The sequence below is a fragment of the Accipiter gentilis genome, chromosome 23 (genome assembly GCF_929443795.1).
Source record: "Accipiter gentilis chromosome 23, bAccGen1.1, whole genome shotgun sequence".
Taxonomy (NCBI): domain Eukaryota; kingdom Metazoa; phylum Chordata; class Aves; order Accipitriformes; family Accipitridae; genus Astur; species Astur gentilis.
The window spans coordinates 6724389-6742949 of NC_064902.1; the positions used below are offsets into that span (position 1 = coordinate 6724389).

Consider the following 18561-nt stretch of genomic DNA (forward strand, 5'->3'; position numbering starts at 1 on the left):
ACAATGACTGTGTGCACCTTTTCTTTTCAAATTTTTCCTTGTAGAGAAGCGTAACTTAAAATGAAGATTAACTTTCTTGAAGGATCTGAAATATGTCTTAGGAGCTTGATGTCAAATACCTTAGGGAACTGATAATGTGTGGGTCAAATAGATCCTGCTGCAATGATGTAAAACTTTCTGCACTCTGCCAGAAGCATTGTGTTCCTGAAGTAGTGTCAACAGAAGGTAATATGCATCTGCGTTCCTGTGCCTAGGTTGGCTTTTAGCTACAGTCACTAATCGAAGGAGCTCTGAGCTCCAGTAGAGCATTGCAAACTGGCATACGGAGAACCTGTGATTTCTGGAAGAGTGAGACTAGCAGTTGGAGTGGTGGCATCTTTATCTGTTACAGCAAGATCTAACAAAGCTTGTCTGCAAAAACCCTGGTAACCACAGCCTATAAAAATTGCAGTAATGAGGGGGGGATGCAGTATTCTGCAGGCTGATGGTGGGATCAGAATTATTTGGTCCTAGTGAACAAGACATGCAGATAGTTGACCTTATGTTAGGTTCTTGAGTAGAAAATAGGCAAGTCAGAAAAAACATTTCCTGTGTCTTGCAAAGAGTGCCTTAAAGATATTTGTTACAAAAAAAAAAAAAAAGAAGGTATTTTTGGTATAGTAACAGTAGAAGTTAATTCCTTGGGGCCTTATTTTAAAAATTATTATGGCCATATAAGACATTTTAATCTAATTTTCTTTGGTGTTTTTTTTTCTGCTAAGGTAACATTTCTATTGATTTGTTTTTATGTTAACTTTTTAGAGTCCCTCTTGGTGTTTTTTGGTCTATTTTCTTGGGCTTCATCTGGCTACACTTGCTTGAAGTACCTGATCCTTCTGTGGTTCCTCATTATCAGGCTGGTGTAGTGGCATTTGGTCTTTCTGCAATTATTGAGCTTTTGGGAGAACCGTTCTGGGTTTTAGCACAAGCTCATTTGTTTGTGAGACTTAAGGTTAGTGAAGTACATGGGGTATATGCGTATGGGGGGAAATTATGTTTCTCTGTTGAAAAAGAACAGATTCTTGAACTAGATCTTTCTATGTTCAAGCATATAAAAACCGCACAAAACTGTGTGTACTGTTTAGTACTGTATGACATAGTTGTAACACAGATATAAATTTATACCTGTAAAAGCAGGAAAGTTGGTTTATTTAGAAATTATCACCTTAATGATCATTAAATGCTTAATCATGAGTTTTAATTGGAGGGAGAGGCACACAGCTTCTACTGTTTTGCATTTTGATTGATTGTTGGTATGAAATTGTGAAATGCAACAATTGAGAACATGATTGTCTCAAGCAAAATTTTCTCCCTTATGTCCCATACAAAGAAGCGGGAAAGTGCAATAGAGGAATTGTGAAATGCAAGAAAAGAAAATTTATAGTGAAAATACTAAGATGGCCAACTCAGCAGAAAGAAACTCTGTGACAGTCACATTGCCTTTGAAAATCTTATATTCCTGCATAAATTCTGTGTGTGAAACTAATGTATTGTAAGTTTGTGTATGGTTAAGTTGGCAGAAAATAAACCTTCTCTATTTTCTCTTTCTTAAAGGTTATTGCTGAAAGCCTTTCAGTAGTGTCAAAATGCATTTTGACGGTTATTTTAGTAGTCCTTTATCCTCAGTGGGGCCTCTATGTTTTTTCCGTGGCTCAGGTAAGTTTCCTGTGTTGTCTTCTATGAATTCTTGATTCATCTGAATTTTTATTTGCTGCTGTCTTTGACGTTTAGCCTGCTAAATAACTTCGAGGAGATGAGAGAAAATGCTCCTGGGAGGTTTAAGATTTAGCACTTGTATTTAGTATTTTCCTGATACTCGTTATTGACTTGGCACTTTGACCCTGAGCAGTTTAATGGATGTACAAGGAAGCACCTTCTGTCTGTGAAGGCATGTTTTGCAAATAAGGTTATGTTGTTATTATGTATAAGTTTTATGTAACTCTTCTTCTTAATCAGGTATACATGCTAATGCTTGAAGACTCTGTTCACTACCTGGCTTAAGTATTAATATTAGACTTTGTATTCTACTGTGTAGAAGATTATAATCACATGATTTTATCAGGCTGTACTGCCAACCTATATCACTTTATCAGAAGGTGCTAATCATGTGTAACGTAATTGGATTAAAACTTTTTCTTTTTCTGAAGAATGTATATATTGGCACCTGAAAAATAGGGTTGTCACCTGTGCAATATCATCTAAATGAAAATGTGATCCACCTCAGATGTGGACATTTGGTTATTTTTTTGTTCAGTTTTTGCAGTGGCTGTAATAGGTAGCTTATAACTGATCGAAGAAAGTGATGTAGATGGTAGCTACTCTGTCAACTTGGTTTTTGACTGAGGGAATAATTGCTTTATAATTGGACTTTAAATAATCATTCTAAAAATGCTGAATAGAACATAAAAGTTGGCAAAGAGCTAGGATAACCTATAGATAAAAAAAAATCAGCACTGTTCTTGGGGAGTTGAAGTCTTTAGCTTGTTTAAAATTTGACAGGAATAAGGACTACTTCATTTTGTTCTCACTGAATTTGGAACCTAGCATGTAATTCTGCATTTGTAAGTTTATATCACTGGTTGTTTTTCTTCTCTCCTTCCCTGTCTTTCCAGCTTTTATATGTCAGTGTTCTGGTAACATGCTATGTAACTTACTTTGTGATGTTTTTGGGGTCTCCTGAAGCAACAAAGAAGTCATTTCCAATTGCTAGAATGAAAGCTTTATTACCTAACTTGGTGGAAGATGAGGTAGGTTGCACAGTTCATTTCTTGATTTTAATTTTTTTCTTGAGAGCGCTTTGAAAATTGTTTGAGATAGTGGAGTTAATTGAGTGATTTTTGAGGGTATCTCTGCATTGTAGAGATAACGACTGATTTAAAAAAAAATAAATTACAAATTCTTTTCGTGGTTTGTATCCATAAAATCCTTGTCAGAAAAACATTATGAAACTTGACTTTTCTGTTGTTATGGGCTTGTTGCTGCCTTATCTCTTAGTATCTTTGTGCAAACCATTAACTGGAGATAGAATATCTATAGTGTGCAGGGGAATGACCAGGTATCACGGGATCTGAGGGAGGAAAGAAAACACAACTATTTTACCATGAATTTTGGTACTTGGACTTTTCCACAAAATAAATGTGGTACACAGCAACCTATGGATACTGAAATATCTCTTATGTCCTCTCAAAAGAAAATGAGGCAAGAAAGAAATGAAAAGACAGAGTGAGGAAGAAGACATTTTGAAAAAGATTTGCAGATTGAAAAGATAAAGTGGTTCTTGGTTGCAGGATTTGTGGGGATGGTTTGAAGAGCAGTAAACAGTTTGTATCTACAGTGAAGGTGAAAGTTATATTGGCATGCTAAACAGCATGGATTTTTTTTCTGCAGTCTCTAACTTTGAATAGTATTTTCTGTGGAAAGCTTGTCTGGGTACTTTATCTGCAGCAATAATTTTCAGCAAGGGAAAAAGTCTTTGCCAGATCAGAGTGCTATTGGTGCCTGAATTATCAATGTTTTAGATTAGTTGTAAGCAGCTATGACATTATGGGTTTTCCTCATCAGTACAGTTAGAGCTAGCCTAGAATATTGTGCTTGTTTTGTTTTTTTGATTTCTACTCTGTAGTTTCAGTCATGTTCATTACATTTCAGTACCACTTTTTTTTGCAGACCTTTGTTAACTGGAAGGAAGCACGGTTGACTTGGAGTTTCTTCAAACAATCCTTCTTGAAACAGATTTTGACAGAAGGTGAGGCTTGATGTTGTGATGGAGAAGGGTTAGTGAATATTATTTGCGAAATTGACTTAAAGCTTGAGAAAGCTGGGGGAGGTGTAGGCATGTGACTTTGAGACTGTTGCCAGCAGATGTTACCAACCTGAATGAAGTTTTTGAGGGTATTCTGAACTAGGTGCTGTCCTGTTTGACTTTGTCTCTTGAATACTTAATGTTGGAAGTGTCTGGACAAGTATTGGGAAAGATTAGGGACTTGTTCTTAAGTTCTTTATTTTGAACTTACAGGTGAACGATATGTGATGACTTTTTTGAACGTGTTGAATTTTGGAGATCAGGGTAAGTGTGATGGTATTGTGGAGTGGAGACACAGTTTTAGTCACTGCTCTTCAGATGGTTCTAAAAATGACTGAAAGTATTTGAATGTAACTTGAAAGTCTGAGAAGATTTCAAAGCCTTTGTGACTTTGGGATACATTTCAGAGAATGACTGATAGAGGCATGGAAAAGAATTTCATTTAAGAGCCTGGATTTTAATTTTATTTTTTCTTTGAATCAAAACTTTCCAATTGAATATGAGATACCATGTATCTTGTTTCTTTTTAGAAAAAGCTTCATTAGTATCTGGTGTGTTATAGTTGTTGGTCTTCAGTTTTTGTAATTCTGTTTTCTTGCTGTTTTCTGTCTTCCTTTTGAATTTGTGTTAGCTGTTACGACAAGAACATCATTGTTTATAGGATTGCATCTCAAAACTGAATTATGTTCTGTAAAAGACTTCAGTGTGGTTAGAGTAATGTATGGCAGTAGCCATTCAGATGACTGAGTTGCCAGCACCTCGGGTCTTTATGGCTTGGGGAAGGAAAATAGGCTGTAATTGTTGGCTCGCTGTTAGAAGTTTCTTGACTAGTTTGAATTACTTTTAATTGCTGGTAGTAGTATGTTCCCCCATAAATACTGAGTATATTTGCTTGCCACCAGTAACTGGGGGCGCTTCTGATCCTTCTCCCCTGTAGAATGATTGAACTGCCTTTTACTTGGAGGGTCTTTAAAAGAGTACAAAAATACCTATACTCTCAAAATGTTGAGAAACAGGGGTTCCAAGTCCTGTGAAATCAGCCAGAACCTTATTTTGTTATTTCACTGTGAAAGTGTACGTACTTAGCCATATGCCTGACTTTGTATGCTCTCAGTGACTGTACTCTGTGTGTGTGTGTGTGTGTGTGTATATATATATACACACAAACATACATAGATGTCTTAGCAGGTTTGGAGCAGTATCTTGCTGAGGGTGGAAGTGCTGGTAAAATGTCATGTAGGATTGCCCTTCCACTTCAGTAAAAGTAAAATGAAAGAAGGACTTCACACTAAAAATAGGTATCTTTCTCTTATGTATCAGTGAATCCTTACATTGCTGTTCTCATTCAGTGAATTTAATCAGGATCTTTTAACTTCCTCTACAGTAAGAATTTTCAATGTGGCTTGGTGCTGTGGCTAGATTCACATCTCTGTAGTTGATGCTTTTGTCCTAGCTTTGCCATCGATGAGCAGGCCTTGTAATTTTGAGCTGTGGTTGCTGTGACTGTCTGAATTTTTAGGGAATACTGCTGTAATGTTGCACTAAATTCCACTTGTTTTTCTCTTTTTTTCAGTGGAAATGTTAAATTATAATTCATGTAATTGTTAAAGACTTGGAATTAAAATGTGTCTAAAAAAATTACAGGTTGCTGCTATCTTGTTGTTTTTTTTTTTTGTTTTGTTTTGTTTTTCAAAAGGTGTATATGATATCGTGAATAATCTTGGTTCACTGGTGGCCAGGTTTATCTTTTTGCCTATTGAGGAGAGTTTTTATGTCTTTTTTGCTAAAGTGTTGGAAAGAGGGAAGAATGTAAAGGATCAGAAGCAGGTATGTTTATTTTGGATTAATTAAATGTCAAATGCTTGATTTTTGTTACAGATAAATTGCATCACAGAAGTGTGACTGACAGAAATGTGTGTTTAAATTTGAGTATAAAGGCTGTTAAAATTGAAAAGTTGAAGTGGAGAACAAAAATGTCGAGTGAGGCTGGACCAGAAAGAGAAGAAAATAGGTAAAATGCTAACGAAATAGAAATTAAAACTATTCAGTGGCATAATACTGCCTTGTATTATAACTGAAGTTAACTTCATCTGCTCCATACGGTGTGATGTAAACCCTAGTGTACTCTGTATTTCCAGAAATACTTAGGCAATTATTTAAATCATGAAAGCATCCTATTTCTATCAAATAAATGCTGTCTGAAAATATTTGACTGACTTGAAAATACAAGAAGCTATTAAGTATTAAACAGTAATGTTCTGAAAGAGTGCAGTTTTGGGAAGAAAATAATTGTATTTTTCTTGAGCTTTTGAATTGTATGTGGAGTATCAGTGGTTAAACAAACAAGGGCTTTGTTCCACAGAGTAATTCATGCATGCTCTAGCTAAGAAATTCTTGATCAGTCATGAAGATCAGTCTGGGCTTTTGTCTGATACTATGACAACTTTTTGCAGTAATCCTGCTACTTGCACCGTAGCATGCAGTTAAACAAATCCCATGCTTCAGGTCTTTGCTGGCCTAAGAAAGGTGTATGTATATGTATATTTTATAATGTACCTGATATATATAACTGGCAAAATAGTTACGAGTTTTCATTGTATATAGTGAAATTACATTACAAGAATTACAACAATGCTTCTTGTAATGAGGTAGTAGAACAGGCAAGTTGCTTGTTCTGGTGTGGCAAATCCTGTAGTCCCATGCAGCAATAAAAATCTGACTGTGCCACTGACTTGAACTGTGGCCTTGGGCAGATGCCATGCTCTTCTTTGCCATTTACTAACTGTTAAACAGGTGCAAGTGTTGTTTGCACATTTCCTTGAACAGAGATGTTCACGGCTAATTTTTATGTAGAAGTTGTAATGAGCAAAACACAGAATGAAATAATAAATATATAAAAATTGCTGGAAATTAAAACCATGTGTATGGATAACTCAATAACAAAGGATAAGTTTCACACCTTTTTACACTGTGCATGAAAATGACTATTATATTGATTCTGATTCATGTAACTGAGTACACTTTTTTTCAGGATGATGTCGCTATGGCTGCAGATGTGTTAGAATTGCTGTTGAAACTTGTGCTTCTCATTGGCCTTACCATCACGGTTTTTGGCTATGCCTATTCTCAGTTGGCTCTGGATATTTATGGAGGCTCAATGCTCAGTTCTGGAACAGGTAAAGATTTACAGAGCTGGTAAAGAAGCCATTCTTTAAAAAGAGAAACCACAGCTGTTATGTTTTCTTGCGTAAATCAGCAGAATTTTTTTTCTGTAAAACTCCTATTGAAATCAGTGACTTGGCTTGGCTGAATCCAGAACTCATGCCTTTGTAATAGCATCTTTAATACTTCGGCACCTTAAGCTAAAATATACTGAGGAGCTCTAAATAAGTTTGGGGCTCTACCCTCCCTGCAATTTCACATCATTGGAAAAGAACATTTTAAAGGATTGTTTGACTGTTCCATGATGTAAAAATTGCTAACTCCAGCTGTTTAAAATAACACCCCCAAAACCCATACAACAAATTGGAACCAAAGAATCTATAGTTTTAGCATAGAAACAATGCTAGTTTTTTTTATAGTGCTAAGCCATATAATGGTAACAGTCTTGCTATAGTTGTACATATTGAGGAGTAAGTTCTACAAATCAGTCCACAGAAGCAGTCAAGGAATTTGTAGGTCACCTTGGATTTTCAGGAGAGAAAGTAGAGGTTCATTTAATTCCTTCTTGGAAAATAAACACACAAATTGTAGCCTGGAGTTTTCTTGAGTTCTTTCAGTGGTTTGTCAGTTGACCTACAGTAGCTCCTGCTAGAAAAAATGATCTGCCTTCTGTAGCTGAGCCCTGTGAAGTGACTCAGTTCCTAGCTGCTCTATCTTGGGTGAAGATCTAGCAGCTCCTCAGAGGAGTTTTGTGCATTTCTGTCTGAAATTTTGCTTGTGTGCCATTGTGGGAGAGTTCTAGCTTGCATTTTCCATTTCACATCTGTTATAATTAAGAGAAAGTTACAAGGAAGATGAAAGCATGTGATGGTATAGTGTGTTGAAGACAGTTGTGCCTGTCAGAGTTCTGCATCTTCAAACCATAACCTTGGAATGTTGTTTGTTGGGTATTAAAATAAACTGCAATTACCTTATTCAGTGCTAAGGTCATTTGATATATTCTAACCCCATGGACACTCTCCTGTTTTTAAATGTTAAGCGTTTAGGTATTTTTGCTTTAGAGCCTTGCATGTTAATTGGAAGCTGGTGCTTGATTTGTGTAGTGATTTTAAGGAAAAACCTGTGTCTGCATAACCAAGAAAAAATGTTAATAACTTTTGCATTGTTGTTTGGAGTTGTCTTGCTGCTGGTTGTATCGGATTTGTTTCTAATTTTGAAAGCAAATGTTGTGGAAAATTGTCACTCTGGACCCCAGCAGCTAACTCTTTTTATGAAGAAAATGTTTTTTGTCCCTCTTTCTCTTCGAGAATGGGTGTCTGGGCCTAATCTTTTGGACATGCTTACTTGACTGAAAAGGACTATGTTTAGGAATATGGATGCAAGTCAAGTGACTCAATTTTATTTTTTTACCTAATGATGATGTGTGCAAATGAAATGTTTAGCATGCATACTGGCTTATTTGACCAGATATTAATGGATATATTAATTTTTTTTTTCCCCGAGTGCTCTCTAGTCTAATGTTTTTCTGCATACTTGAAAAGAAAGTCTTCATCTCTGCTCCACGTCTGCAGTGTATTTACTGCTCACTGGGCAGTTGTTCTGTAGAACTGAAACAGGAGGAGACTTGGTAATATGAACTAGATTGCTGCTATCAAGAAGGAATATTCAGGGATGCACGCAAACCTGTTAAAAAGCATGGATTTTTTTTTTTTCCCCGTGTTATAATTTCTAAAGGACAAAAAAAAGATTAAGGGCTGAATGGAGAATTTTCAAGTCACATATAAATTATCTCTGACCCATGAAAAACTGAATATTTTTTTATCTAGCACAATTTTGAATGTATTGAACAGCCTTTCTATTTTTCTTACTGTCGTGTTCAAAGTTTACATTTTATTGCTTTTAGTAGCTCATAATGACTATTGGCTTAATTTCCACAAATTCCTGTACAATAATATTAATTTTTAATTAGGAAATCCTTTTTAATAAAATACTTTTTTTCATGGATATCTTTTCTGATACTATAATAACTGCTATTCTTGGGTGTTTGGGGTTTTATTTTTGTTTTTATTTTGTCTTGTTTATTTGTGTTCTTGTCAAGATTTCTAGACAGGAAACTTGTTCAAATGAACTTAAGCTTCCCTTATTAGTCGTAACATTACAACTTTTATCTCTTGGTATCAGTGAGTGTAAAAACAATGTGATTTTATAAAAAATAATAATCTACTTATCATTCTAATGTGTTTTTTAGGTCCAGATCTCCTCCGATGTTACTCGTTATATGTCCTATTTCTTGCTATCAATGGAGTAACGGAATGTTTTACGTTTGCTTTGATGTGCCAAGAGGAGGTAGACAGGTAGGAAATACTACCCCAAGAATATTCCAGTAATTAATCTGCATGTTGTTTGCTTGGAGTTCAGTATGTAAACAGAACAATTGTTGTGCATGGATATGTGCTTGGAAATGCTTTTTTTCCAAAGAGCAAATTTTCTTTCTGCAGTCACTTCAAGGACTGTGTTCCTTTTCTCCAGAGTCAGGTGCAATAGATGGGCAAGCAAATATGCACTACGTTGTTGGGTTTTTTTCCATGCTTGTACTTGTTGATAAACATTGATCTTAAAAATTTATTTGTTATGACCTTATAAAGAGATTGGTGCATTTAAAATCAGCATAAAATATCCTGCCCCACTGAAAACCAACTTCTCCTTTAGCTGTCTGCATGTAGATTTAGATGTAGAAGCTTTAGCAAATGTTTAAATGTTTGGGTAAAAAGGTCAGAAATTAAGAAATAAAAAGATTGTTAAATTAGCTTTTGGTACATCAGTAACTGGAAAAGTAATTTAAATATGAAGTCTTGTTTTTTGTATGTATGTGTTTGAAGTAACAGTTTTTAAGATAGGCTATCACTTAAAACTCATTAAAATTTTGCAAGTGCTAAAATTTTTTGTGTACAGTTCCTGTATATCAGGTACACTTCTGAATGATCTAAACTGTGGGTCTGAATTCAGTGGTTTATCTACTTTAAGTAGGAGGTTGGACTAGATGATTTCCTGAGATCCCTTCCAGCCTGGATTACTTCTTGATTCTGTGTTCATCCTGGGTTATTGACTTTGAAGCCTGGTTGCCTTCCCAGTGCTACCATCAAGCTTTTTTCACTTATGCAGCAGCTGTCCCTTACAAGGCCTTTCCAAATCAATTTCAATGAGGTCTGCTTTCCACACTATGTTTTAGACTTAGCAAGGGCTGATTTCATGACTCCTTTGAAGTGCGAGCTTGTTTTCAAAGCCACTGTTTGGAGCACAAACTAAGTGTCATCTTGTTTAGCATTATTTTTCTTTAATACATACCTAAAATAAAACAGCAAAAAATTCATAAGTATACATTACTAATCATTGGTACTACATTTGACTTTCTGAAATGAGTATGTAGCTAATTAGAATTTCCTTCACATAATGTAGTTCTTGGTTTAATTTGTTTGATGTACTTTCCATTCTTTCAATGAATTTTTTTATTAACGTCTCGGCTCTCAAATTTATCTTCTTCCATTAGAAGATGGCAAGAGAATTTCTGTTTCTCATTTTGGAAAATAAATGGTGGTACTTCTATAAAGATAAAGTTAGTAAATAAATACTGTAACTGTATACATTTTTAAGTTGTTTCTTTTTTTCATAGGTACAATTTTGTTATGCTGGCCTTGTCCTTCACATTTCTGTGCATCTCTTATTTCTTGACCCAGTGGCATGGCAGTATAGGCTTTATCCTTGCGAACTGCTTTAACATGGGTATTCGAATAGCTCACAGCATCCACTATATCTATGATTACTTCAAAGAAAGCACTTACAGACCTTTGACAGGCTTGCTCCCCTCACCATTTTTGATACTTGTTTATATCATAAGTGGAGTAATCACTGGTTTCTCAGAGGTAAGCATCTTTCTCAGATTTTACTTTCGCTGTGGAAGTTGGTGTCAAATGACTTCTGTGTCCACAAGCAGAGAAGTACCATTAGCAAAAAAAGGCTTATGAGGATAGGCTGGAAGACTTGCATTACAGGCAAGGCAAGATATAATATTGAGAGATTTTACTTTCGATACAAAGTTCTCTCTGCCACCTGTAGAAGGTGTATCTGACAAGTAAAATAAAATTTAACACATTTCTGCTGTCTGTAGATAAATCCATGTCCTTAGTTCTTAATTAAAATTTTGCAGTAGCACAAAGAAACTTATTAAAAATTCTGTAATAAAAAAGTGATAGCGGAAAAACAACCAAACCAAGAACAGAAACAAAAATTGCCAAGAGCACATTTATCACATTTATTCAGACTACAGGATAGTAATTGTGCAGAGTAATTATTACAGAGATGGTAGCATTTCAAAGTACAAAAATGTGACAGATTGAAAATCCATTATGGCTTAGAAAGGAGAGCTTCATATTTTAGAATGGGAGATTTCCAGTGGGGTTTTGTTAGAAAAGAGCGTAGTATGTTGCTGCAAAGTAGCAGACTTATGCAATAGCACCAGCAGAGTTTTCCTAGTATCTTTCTGCATGCCAGATAATGAACAACTTCCACATTTACCAGGTATCTTCTGAATGCTCATTTTTTGCTGACAGAATTTTCTTAAGAAAGCAAATGCTGTGACTACTAAAGATTTATTGTAGGATCAGTGCTTGTGGCAAAACAGTGCTTAGCTTGATGGTGGTGTTAGCATAGTCAAGAGAGGTGTTGGACCTTATTTTTTATTGAGACAGTAAATCTACTTTGTGCTGATTGGTTTTCCTGCAATTGCTTGTTTCCTTTGTTGTAGGTATTCTTCTGCTGCGATAAGGGTTGGATGGCAAGGCTGATTCACGTCAGCGTGGGGGCTTTGTGCTTTGCCGCAACCATCGTTACTATGTTCTGCACAGAGACCAAGCTGATCCACTTTGTCAGAAGCCAGTTCCTCTCCCGGTATATGAAGAAAGGAATATGAAATGCTCATGTGCAGAGCAGTTCTTGTACATGCTTGCAGTGTAGGACTGTATTTTTTGCATACGATCTGTATGGAAAAAGGCTTCCACATGTGTTTATTGGAAGCATTGATACTGGAGTGGCACTATAAAAGATTGCCAACTGAATATTTTGTCTTCTAAACTGGTCAGTATGGTGAAAGAGGGCTGAGTAATTTTCTCTTTATGCATCATTCTTTTCTAAGCTTTTCTTCAAACAGCCTCTTTGGTAATGAATGAAGATCTAAGAAACACCCTTCTGACATAATCTAGTTGACGGATTTCATGGAGAGAGCTCCCATTCTTACCAATGGGAAGTACACATATGAAGGCGTCACGGCTTTCATCTTAAGATGTAATTAAGAATGCCCTTATTTGGCATGGTGGGCTGCTTAACTGGTTAGAAAATAAATGATTTGACCAAAAAAACCCCCACAAAACAGAACAAAAGCTGAAGAAAACACTAGAGCAAGGACCAATAGCAGTATTACTGTTACTGAAATATACCATAATGTGGTGCAGGGATATTGGGTTGTCAGTTTTGAAGTGTGAAGCAGTGAACAGAAAGTTCGTGTTTACAAGTAAATTAATGGCATACACAGCATGTGTCCATGCTAGCTATGTAAGATTATTTCATTCAGCATATCATTCATTTATGAAGGTATTGATTTACTTGTCAAAAATACTCTGAAGCCTTACCTAAAAGAAAAAAGGGGTTCTGAACAGTGTTTTACAGAAGGTATCGAGTACAGTCACACTGACACTGAAGTTCCAGAAGGTTAATCATAAAACGTCTTGCATTCTCTCCATTGTTTCTTGTTTTTATCTGGGATTTTAAATGCCAGCATGAACAAATTTATCTCAATACAACTGATTTTGTTTTGTCTGTGAAATCAAATATTAAATATATTTAATAAGGTTTCTTTCAAGGATTTATGCATATTGAAACTTTTGTTACTAGATAGAAAGTGCTTCTTTCTGTTGCAACTGGTTTCCCAATGTCTTGTTCCTTTACGTGTTCAATCTTAACCTTTATATTGATTTTTTTTAATTGTTGAAAATTTGGACATTCAGAAGTTGAAAATTAGATGTTAGGCTGATGGTTTAGGTTTACTAATGGTGTGTTGTTGCTGGTCTAAGATCTGAATTTGGCAGTTCCAGAATGTAAAAGTGGCAAGTTTATAATGATCAGTGTTCCCTTTGCAGTGTTTGGATGGACCAAAAAATGTCAAGTGATGAAAAATGTGTGCTCAGACATGTACAGTCAAAAGCTTTTAGTTTAATATATAGCAATTCCTTAGATCCTCAGACTGCTTAAATAATTATTTCACTGTAACAGCATTGCGGAGTTCATCCTGGTAACCATAGCTCAGAGTGAAATGCTTTCCAGTATCAGTGTCTTCAGTTTGCTACTGTTAGAAACATTTTCTAAACTCTGGTAATTTTCACTCAGAGAATGTCGCTAGAGAGACTTTATATGAGAATTTGGTGATTGAAAAATTATCACAGAGAGAAGCCAAAACCTAACAGTGGGAGGAAGAGAAAGGTGCACTTCCTCAGCTAATGGTGGTGTCTCCATTGCCTGACTGGAAGGTAGTAGAGAAATACTTGCTAATTCTTCTGAAGTTGTTATGAAATCTATCTAAATAAAACAAACTCTATGTTATTCTGTCTTGCTAAGTGAATTTGGTAGTTCTTTGCCTTTAAAATTTTTCTCTTCTGGGTTGTCTTGCAGGGTTTTTTTCCTCATTTCTGTCAAGTATGGAGTTTATTATGAAGTACAGCTCCATACATTGCAGACGATTGAAACTTTTTTTATTATAAATTGTTAATGCATTTCCTTTACCTACTTGTTCATAATTTAGGAAGAAAAAACCACAAGACAGTTGGACTTATGGACTTTATAGGGTCTGTCTTTTTCTACATGACTTTGAGACCTTACCGTGGGAATATCTTAATCTGTACAGTGAATTTTAACTAATTCTTGGAATGAGGAATTTTGTATAGCCTTGCACTTAAAGTGATTGGGAGATTGAAGAACATTTAATACAAAATGAGCTTGAAGTCATGCTGTCTTGTCTAGTCTTATGATCCCAGCTGTACAGTGATATCACTTCTGCTGCTGGTATAGTCATAAATAGGGTGATGTGAGATCTCGCTGTTCAAATATTGGGCCATCCAGTCTCCTGAATCTTTTTTAACACAAATGCTGTGTATGTATTTAAAAAGAAGTTACGTTTTTAAACTAATTAGTTAGATTTCATATTGCAGAGGCTTATAAATAACTCTTGCATCTCAACAAGAGAAAATACAATTTCATATGAATCAGGAAGATGTTTAAGGTGCCTTATTGTTCATTTGCAAATCTAGAATACATTCATCTTTTAAACTTGATCTGTATGCAGTTCAATGATAGTTGACTGGGTTTTGTGTTTTGGGGTGTGTTTTTTTAATGTATTTTGTGGCAGGAAACAGCAAGGAGGGACAGGAAGTATAGACCTGTGAAGCTGTCTTCTGGTTTCTTAGTTATCAGTGTGATCCTTAATGTGAAAGCTGTTAATTATTTATAAAGAAGCAAGCTGTCAAACTTGGGGACAAAGTTGGGATTGAACTCGACTGAATTTCCCTTTTGTTTGCAGTTCTGTCAGTCTGTCAAAGGTATGATGGGATGCTTGTCTGTAAATTTCATGAAGCTGTTTTGCAGTGTTTTTCTGAAATCCTTTACTTTAAGCCAAAGGAGAATTAAACTGGTTTTCTTTGGAGAAAAAGTTACGATGTCATACATCATGTGATGTGGTGGTGTTTTTTTTTTAATAGTTGGATGAATGACATTCAAACAACTGTAAGATAAAATGGTTATATCATAGGATATTAGCAAATAAAATTTCTTTCCCTTTTTTTTTTGCCTTCCAGTTGAGGCTTATTGAATTCTTATTTGTATCTTTGGTACAATTGATACTTAAATTTGGTTGGATTTTATAGGATCTTTTATGTATAAACTAATCTATCAACCTAGTAACTTATACACCATTTCTGAACAAACAGGTTGAAGAAATTTACTGTAGTATTTTTGTAAGAAGTGGCATCATTGTAGTCACCTTTTTTCCTCTGGTTTTGTCAAAATGTATGTTTGTATGGATTGGAATGACCAGGTTTCTTTGCTTTTGAACAATGCCTTGTTGTGATAAAAGCTGTTGAAGTGGGTAGGAGAAAACTTGATATTTAATGAAGTTTGTTAGCTGAATTATGCTGTAACTGGCAAGTGTTAGGTACTAAGCAATTGTTGAACTATTTGTTCTTTTCTATTATTATAAACATTTTACTTGTATGTAAAGAAATAGGGGGAGGGGTGCATGTACCAATTTTTTTTTAAAGCAATTGGGAGTTTAAGCTTTTACTTTAATGGTTAATCTGCTTTAGTAGGCATGAAAAGTAATAGTTGTAAGCTTGAATGTTGACCACAGTTTAGCACCCATAATAGGTGTTGACTTGTTAGTCCATATGAAGGATTGACTGAGTGAGTACCTTGAGGTCAGCTAGTACTAATCTGCTGGCTTCTGGACAGTGCTTAAATCTAAACTTTGGAATTCTTTTTGTGGATTTCATATTTCTTGCTGTTTGAACATCATACTTTTTTGTGGTTTATTTACCCTTATTTTAAAGATAATACTGAAGAGAGAGGATCTGAGGCTTTTTGAACCACATCTCATTGCATCAATAGATCTGTTGAGATGTGATTATTTTGTTTGGCACAAAATACATAACTGATTTGCATTCTGACAGTGCTGTGTAAATGCAGTTCATTTTCATTAGAAGCTTAAAATGAAGTTTGAAGCTCTCCACATGCGATGTACAGCTGGGCCATGGAAACTAAGTGCAAAAGCATTAGCAGCTGGCAGATCTAAACTGTATAGTGATAGGAAGTGCTTATCTCTGTTGCCTCTTGGATTACTTCCACAAAAAGATGCTTGGACTCTTTAGTTTATGGATCTGAACTGTGTGTCATGCACCACCTTGCTGTGATCTAGAAGGAGGAATGAACCCTTTTCAGTTGGGATGTCTGTAACCGCACAGTGCTATAGTGAGCTTCATTCAGACTCTGATGAGTATGCAGCTAGGGTAGATTAGTTGGGTTTCCTGTTCTAATTGTGGGGGAAAGGTAAAACAACTCTGTTTTTGTCAGACTTTGTGATTAGTTGTGGTAAGCAAGCATCTAATAAAGCTCTATCTGTTGATTTGCTAGCTAGGTTTTGTGATTCACAGATATATCTGTCTTAAGGGTGACTAATTTCCAAAGAGTTTTATGCCATCTCACTGAACTGAGAAAGTGGAAGGCAACGTAACGGAGGACAGACATGTTGTATCTGTGACCCATTTAAGATGACTGACATAATTAAAGCTGTGTCAGGTAGAATAATTTGAGAGCACGCAGTTCTTAAACGCAGAGAAGATGTGTGTAATCTGCTAGTAAACAAGAATCATGTTTTCTTCTTTGTGATGTGCTTTGGAGAGAGAGCTTCAAAAAGGGAGGAATGTAGCCAAGCTTGGGAGAAGACTGCAGAGGTTTGCCCATAACTTTCTTGAATGTAGGAATATTTTGGACTCTTGCTCTTGCTCCCTCATTGCTCCTCTTTGGGAGAGGGAGAAGTGTGAAACAGTGCACTGATGCTGTTCCAAGGAGACTTGTGTCTCAGAGAGCAACTGTGGCCTAGTTGTGCACTACCTGTGGGAGAGAGCCTTGTGATCACTCAAGAATATTTTTTTATTCCTGACACAGTTTCACTCAGATGTTGGTAAACCATTCATAACCAACTCCTGCATGTAGATATCGCTCTCCTTTATTTTCTGAAAAATGAACTTTGGCAGTCTTAATGTAAAAATGTGGCGGGTCACCAGAGTCCTGCAGTGGGGTGGAATAAGCTAGCTGAAGGTTGTGTTGTGGCCTGCTTGCAAGCCCTGACAGCAAGGAGTAAGGAGGGAGCAAATTAAGGTTGCACAGAAAAATTTAATTGTGTCTTTTTTGGTTCTGGATGCTTGACTTGGCAGTACTAATGTTTTCCTAATGGAAGGGTTTTTCTGGAATTTTATAAAACAAGTACCATAAAGTGCACTCATATGCTTTCTCTTACTTGTGTAATGATTTTTAGCACTCTCTTTGGGGGGGGAGGGTGGGAGATGTTGTGTATAACCAGAGGAGAGGAAGAAGGAAAACGTGGCAAGTACACGTGCAAGGAACATAGTGTCCCTCTGAGGAAAGGTCTTCAGTCTGTGAGTTGCTTCCATCTCTGAGTCCATTTCTGTCACTGCAAATAAAGCTCTTCAGTATGTATCTGCACAAGTGCTTCTCTAGGCACCTAGTAGAAGATGCTTGGAAGAAGTAGAGTAGTATGCCCCTGAAGTAGAGTATACTTTGTTACAGACTGCTTGTCCTGCTTTGCTGGTCAAGTAGGCCTTTATTTATGCATTGAAAATACAGGCAACAGTGTGTGATAATACTCTAACAGATCTTCCATTTGAGCTTGACTGTATGTTAGCCTGTGGAAACTGTGGGGTTTTCTGTGGTTCCTTCAGAATTGTACTGATGATTTTAAGTATTTTTTTTCTTTTTCCTTCAGGTGACTTTGCTACACAGGAGCTTTACACATGTTCACCTGTGAGCTCTGCTGAAGTACAGGGCTAGATCAGGGAAGTGCTAGGGCGTCACTGGAGTCCTGCTCAGCACAGAAAGGTTGGATGAGGGCTGGGTGGAATCTCCCATGCTCAGTACGGGGTAGGTGTCATGATCCATGACCCGGGTCCTTTGCTACGCAGCTGTGAGCACCTCAACTCAGATTTCTAAGGAAAAGTCGTGAGAGCTGTGAAGAATTCTGTAGTAAAGCCATGCAGGATAAGAAAGCTAGGATTGCTTTCTTGAGACAGTAGCTCAAGGATTCAGGAGGAAAACCACCTACAGGTACACGTTCCTGACTGTAAATAGAGTTGGAAGGTGGCAGCTCAGGAGCCCTGAAGGTCCATTTCAGGGAGCTGCAGAGATTCCCTACCAAACCATCTGCTAGTGGAGATGCTCTGAGTTTTACTGACTGTTGTGAATGTACTATGCTTGGTAGCTTGTTAAGTTCCACTGGTTTTGTGCATCTAAACCAATATGTGATTTGTTGTTTTAAAGTTGAATGTATCCTGCTTGTGGAGTCTATTTGCAATTGACAAAAGTTGCCTGAATTAAATGGCTCGGGGAGGATTGCAAATTAGTGGAGGGTGCAGGTGAACTAGGTCTTTTGGAGCAAAAGCCAGAGACAGAGCAGAAAAGCAGAAGAACAGAAACTGAAAACAAATGCACAGTACACAGGTTTAGTAACTGGGCATTCAAGGTACTTAGTATTCCACCGGGACTGACTGCTCACCAGGTGGGGAGAAGAGGGAAGGACTTTCTCCCCATCCAGAGGAAAAATCTAGGTATGTAGGTCATCTGAAAGATATTCTAGTATGGGAGCAAGAAGCTTTCATGGCTGAAGATGCGTTGAGGAAGGCTGGAAAAGCATTTGCAATCTGTCAGGGGAGCATTGCATCTAAGGCTGT

The 18561-nt window shown here is 36.5% G+C and overlaps 1 protein-coding gene across 2 annotated transcripts in view; it reads left to right on the forward strand.

The window, feature by feature from the left end:
- Positions 1-14885, forward strand: part of RFT1 (RFT1 homolog) — a 60975-nt gene extending 46090 nt beyond the window's left edge. For both annotated transcript variants that reach the window (XM_049826398.1, XM_049826399.1), the window contains 10 exons: positions 802-991; positions 1594-1695; positions 2652-2786; positions 3706-3784; positions 4055-4105; positions 5538-5668; positions 6873-7017; positions 9252-9357; positions 10674-10923; positions 11805-14885. In XM_049826398.1, the coding sequence (XP_049682355.1) occupies positions 802-991; positions 1594-1695; positions 2652-2786; positions 3706-3784; positions 4055-4105; positions 5538-5668; positions 6873-7017; positions 9252-9357; positions 10674-10923; positions 11805-11969 (1354 nt within the window). In that variant the 3' untranslated portion in view covers positions 11970-14885. The remainder of the gene's footprint in view (positions 1-801; positions 992-1593; positions 1696-2651; positions 2787-3705; positions 3785-4054; positions 4106-5537; positions 5669-6872; positions 7018-9251; positions 9358-10673; positions 10924-11804) is intronic.
- Positions 14886-18561: the final 3676 nt, after the last annotated feature.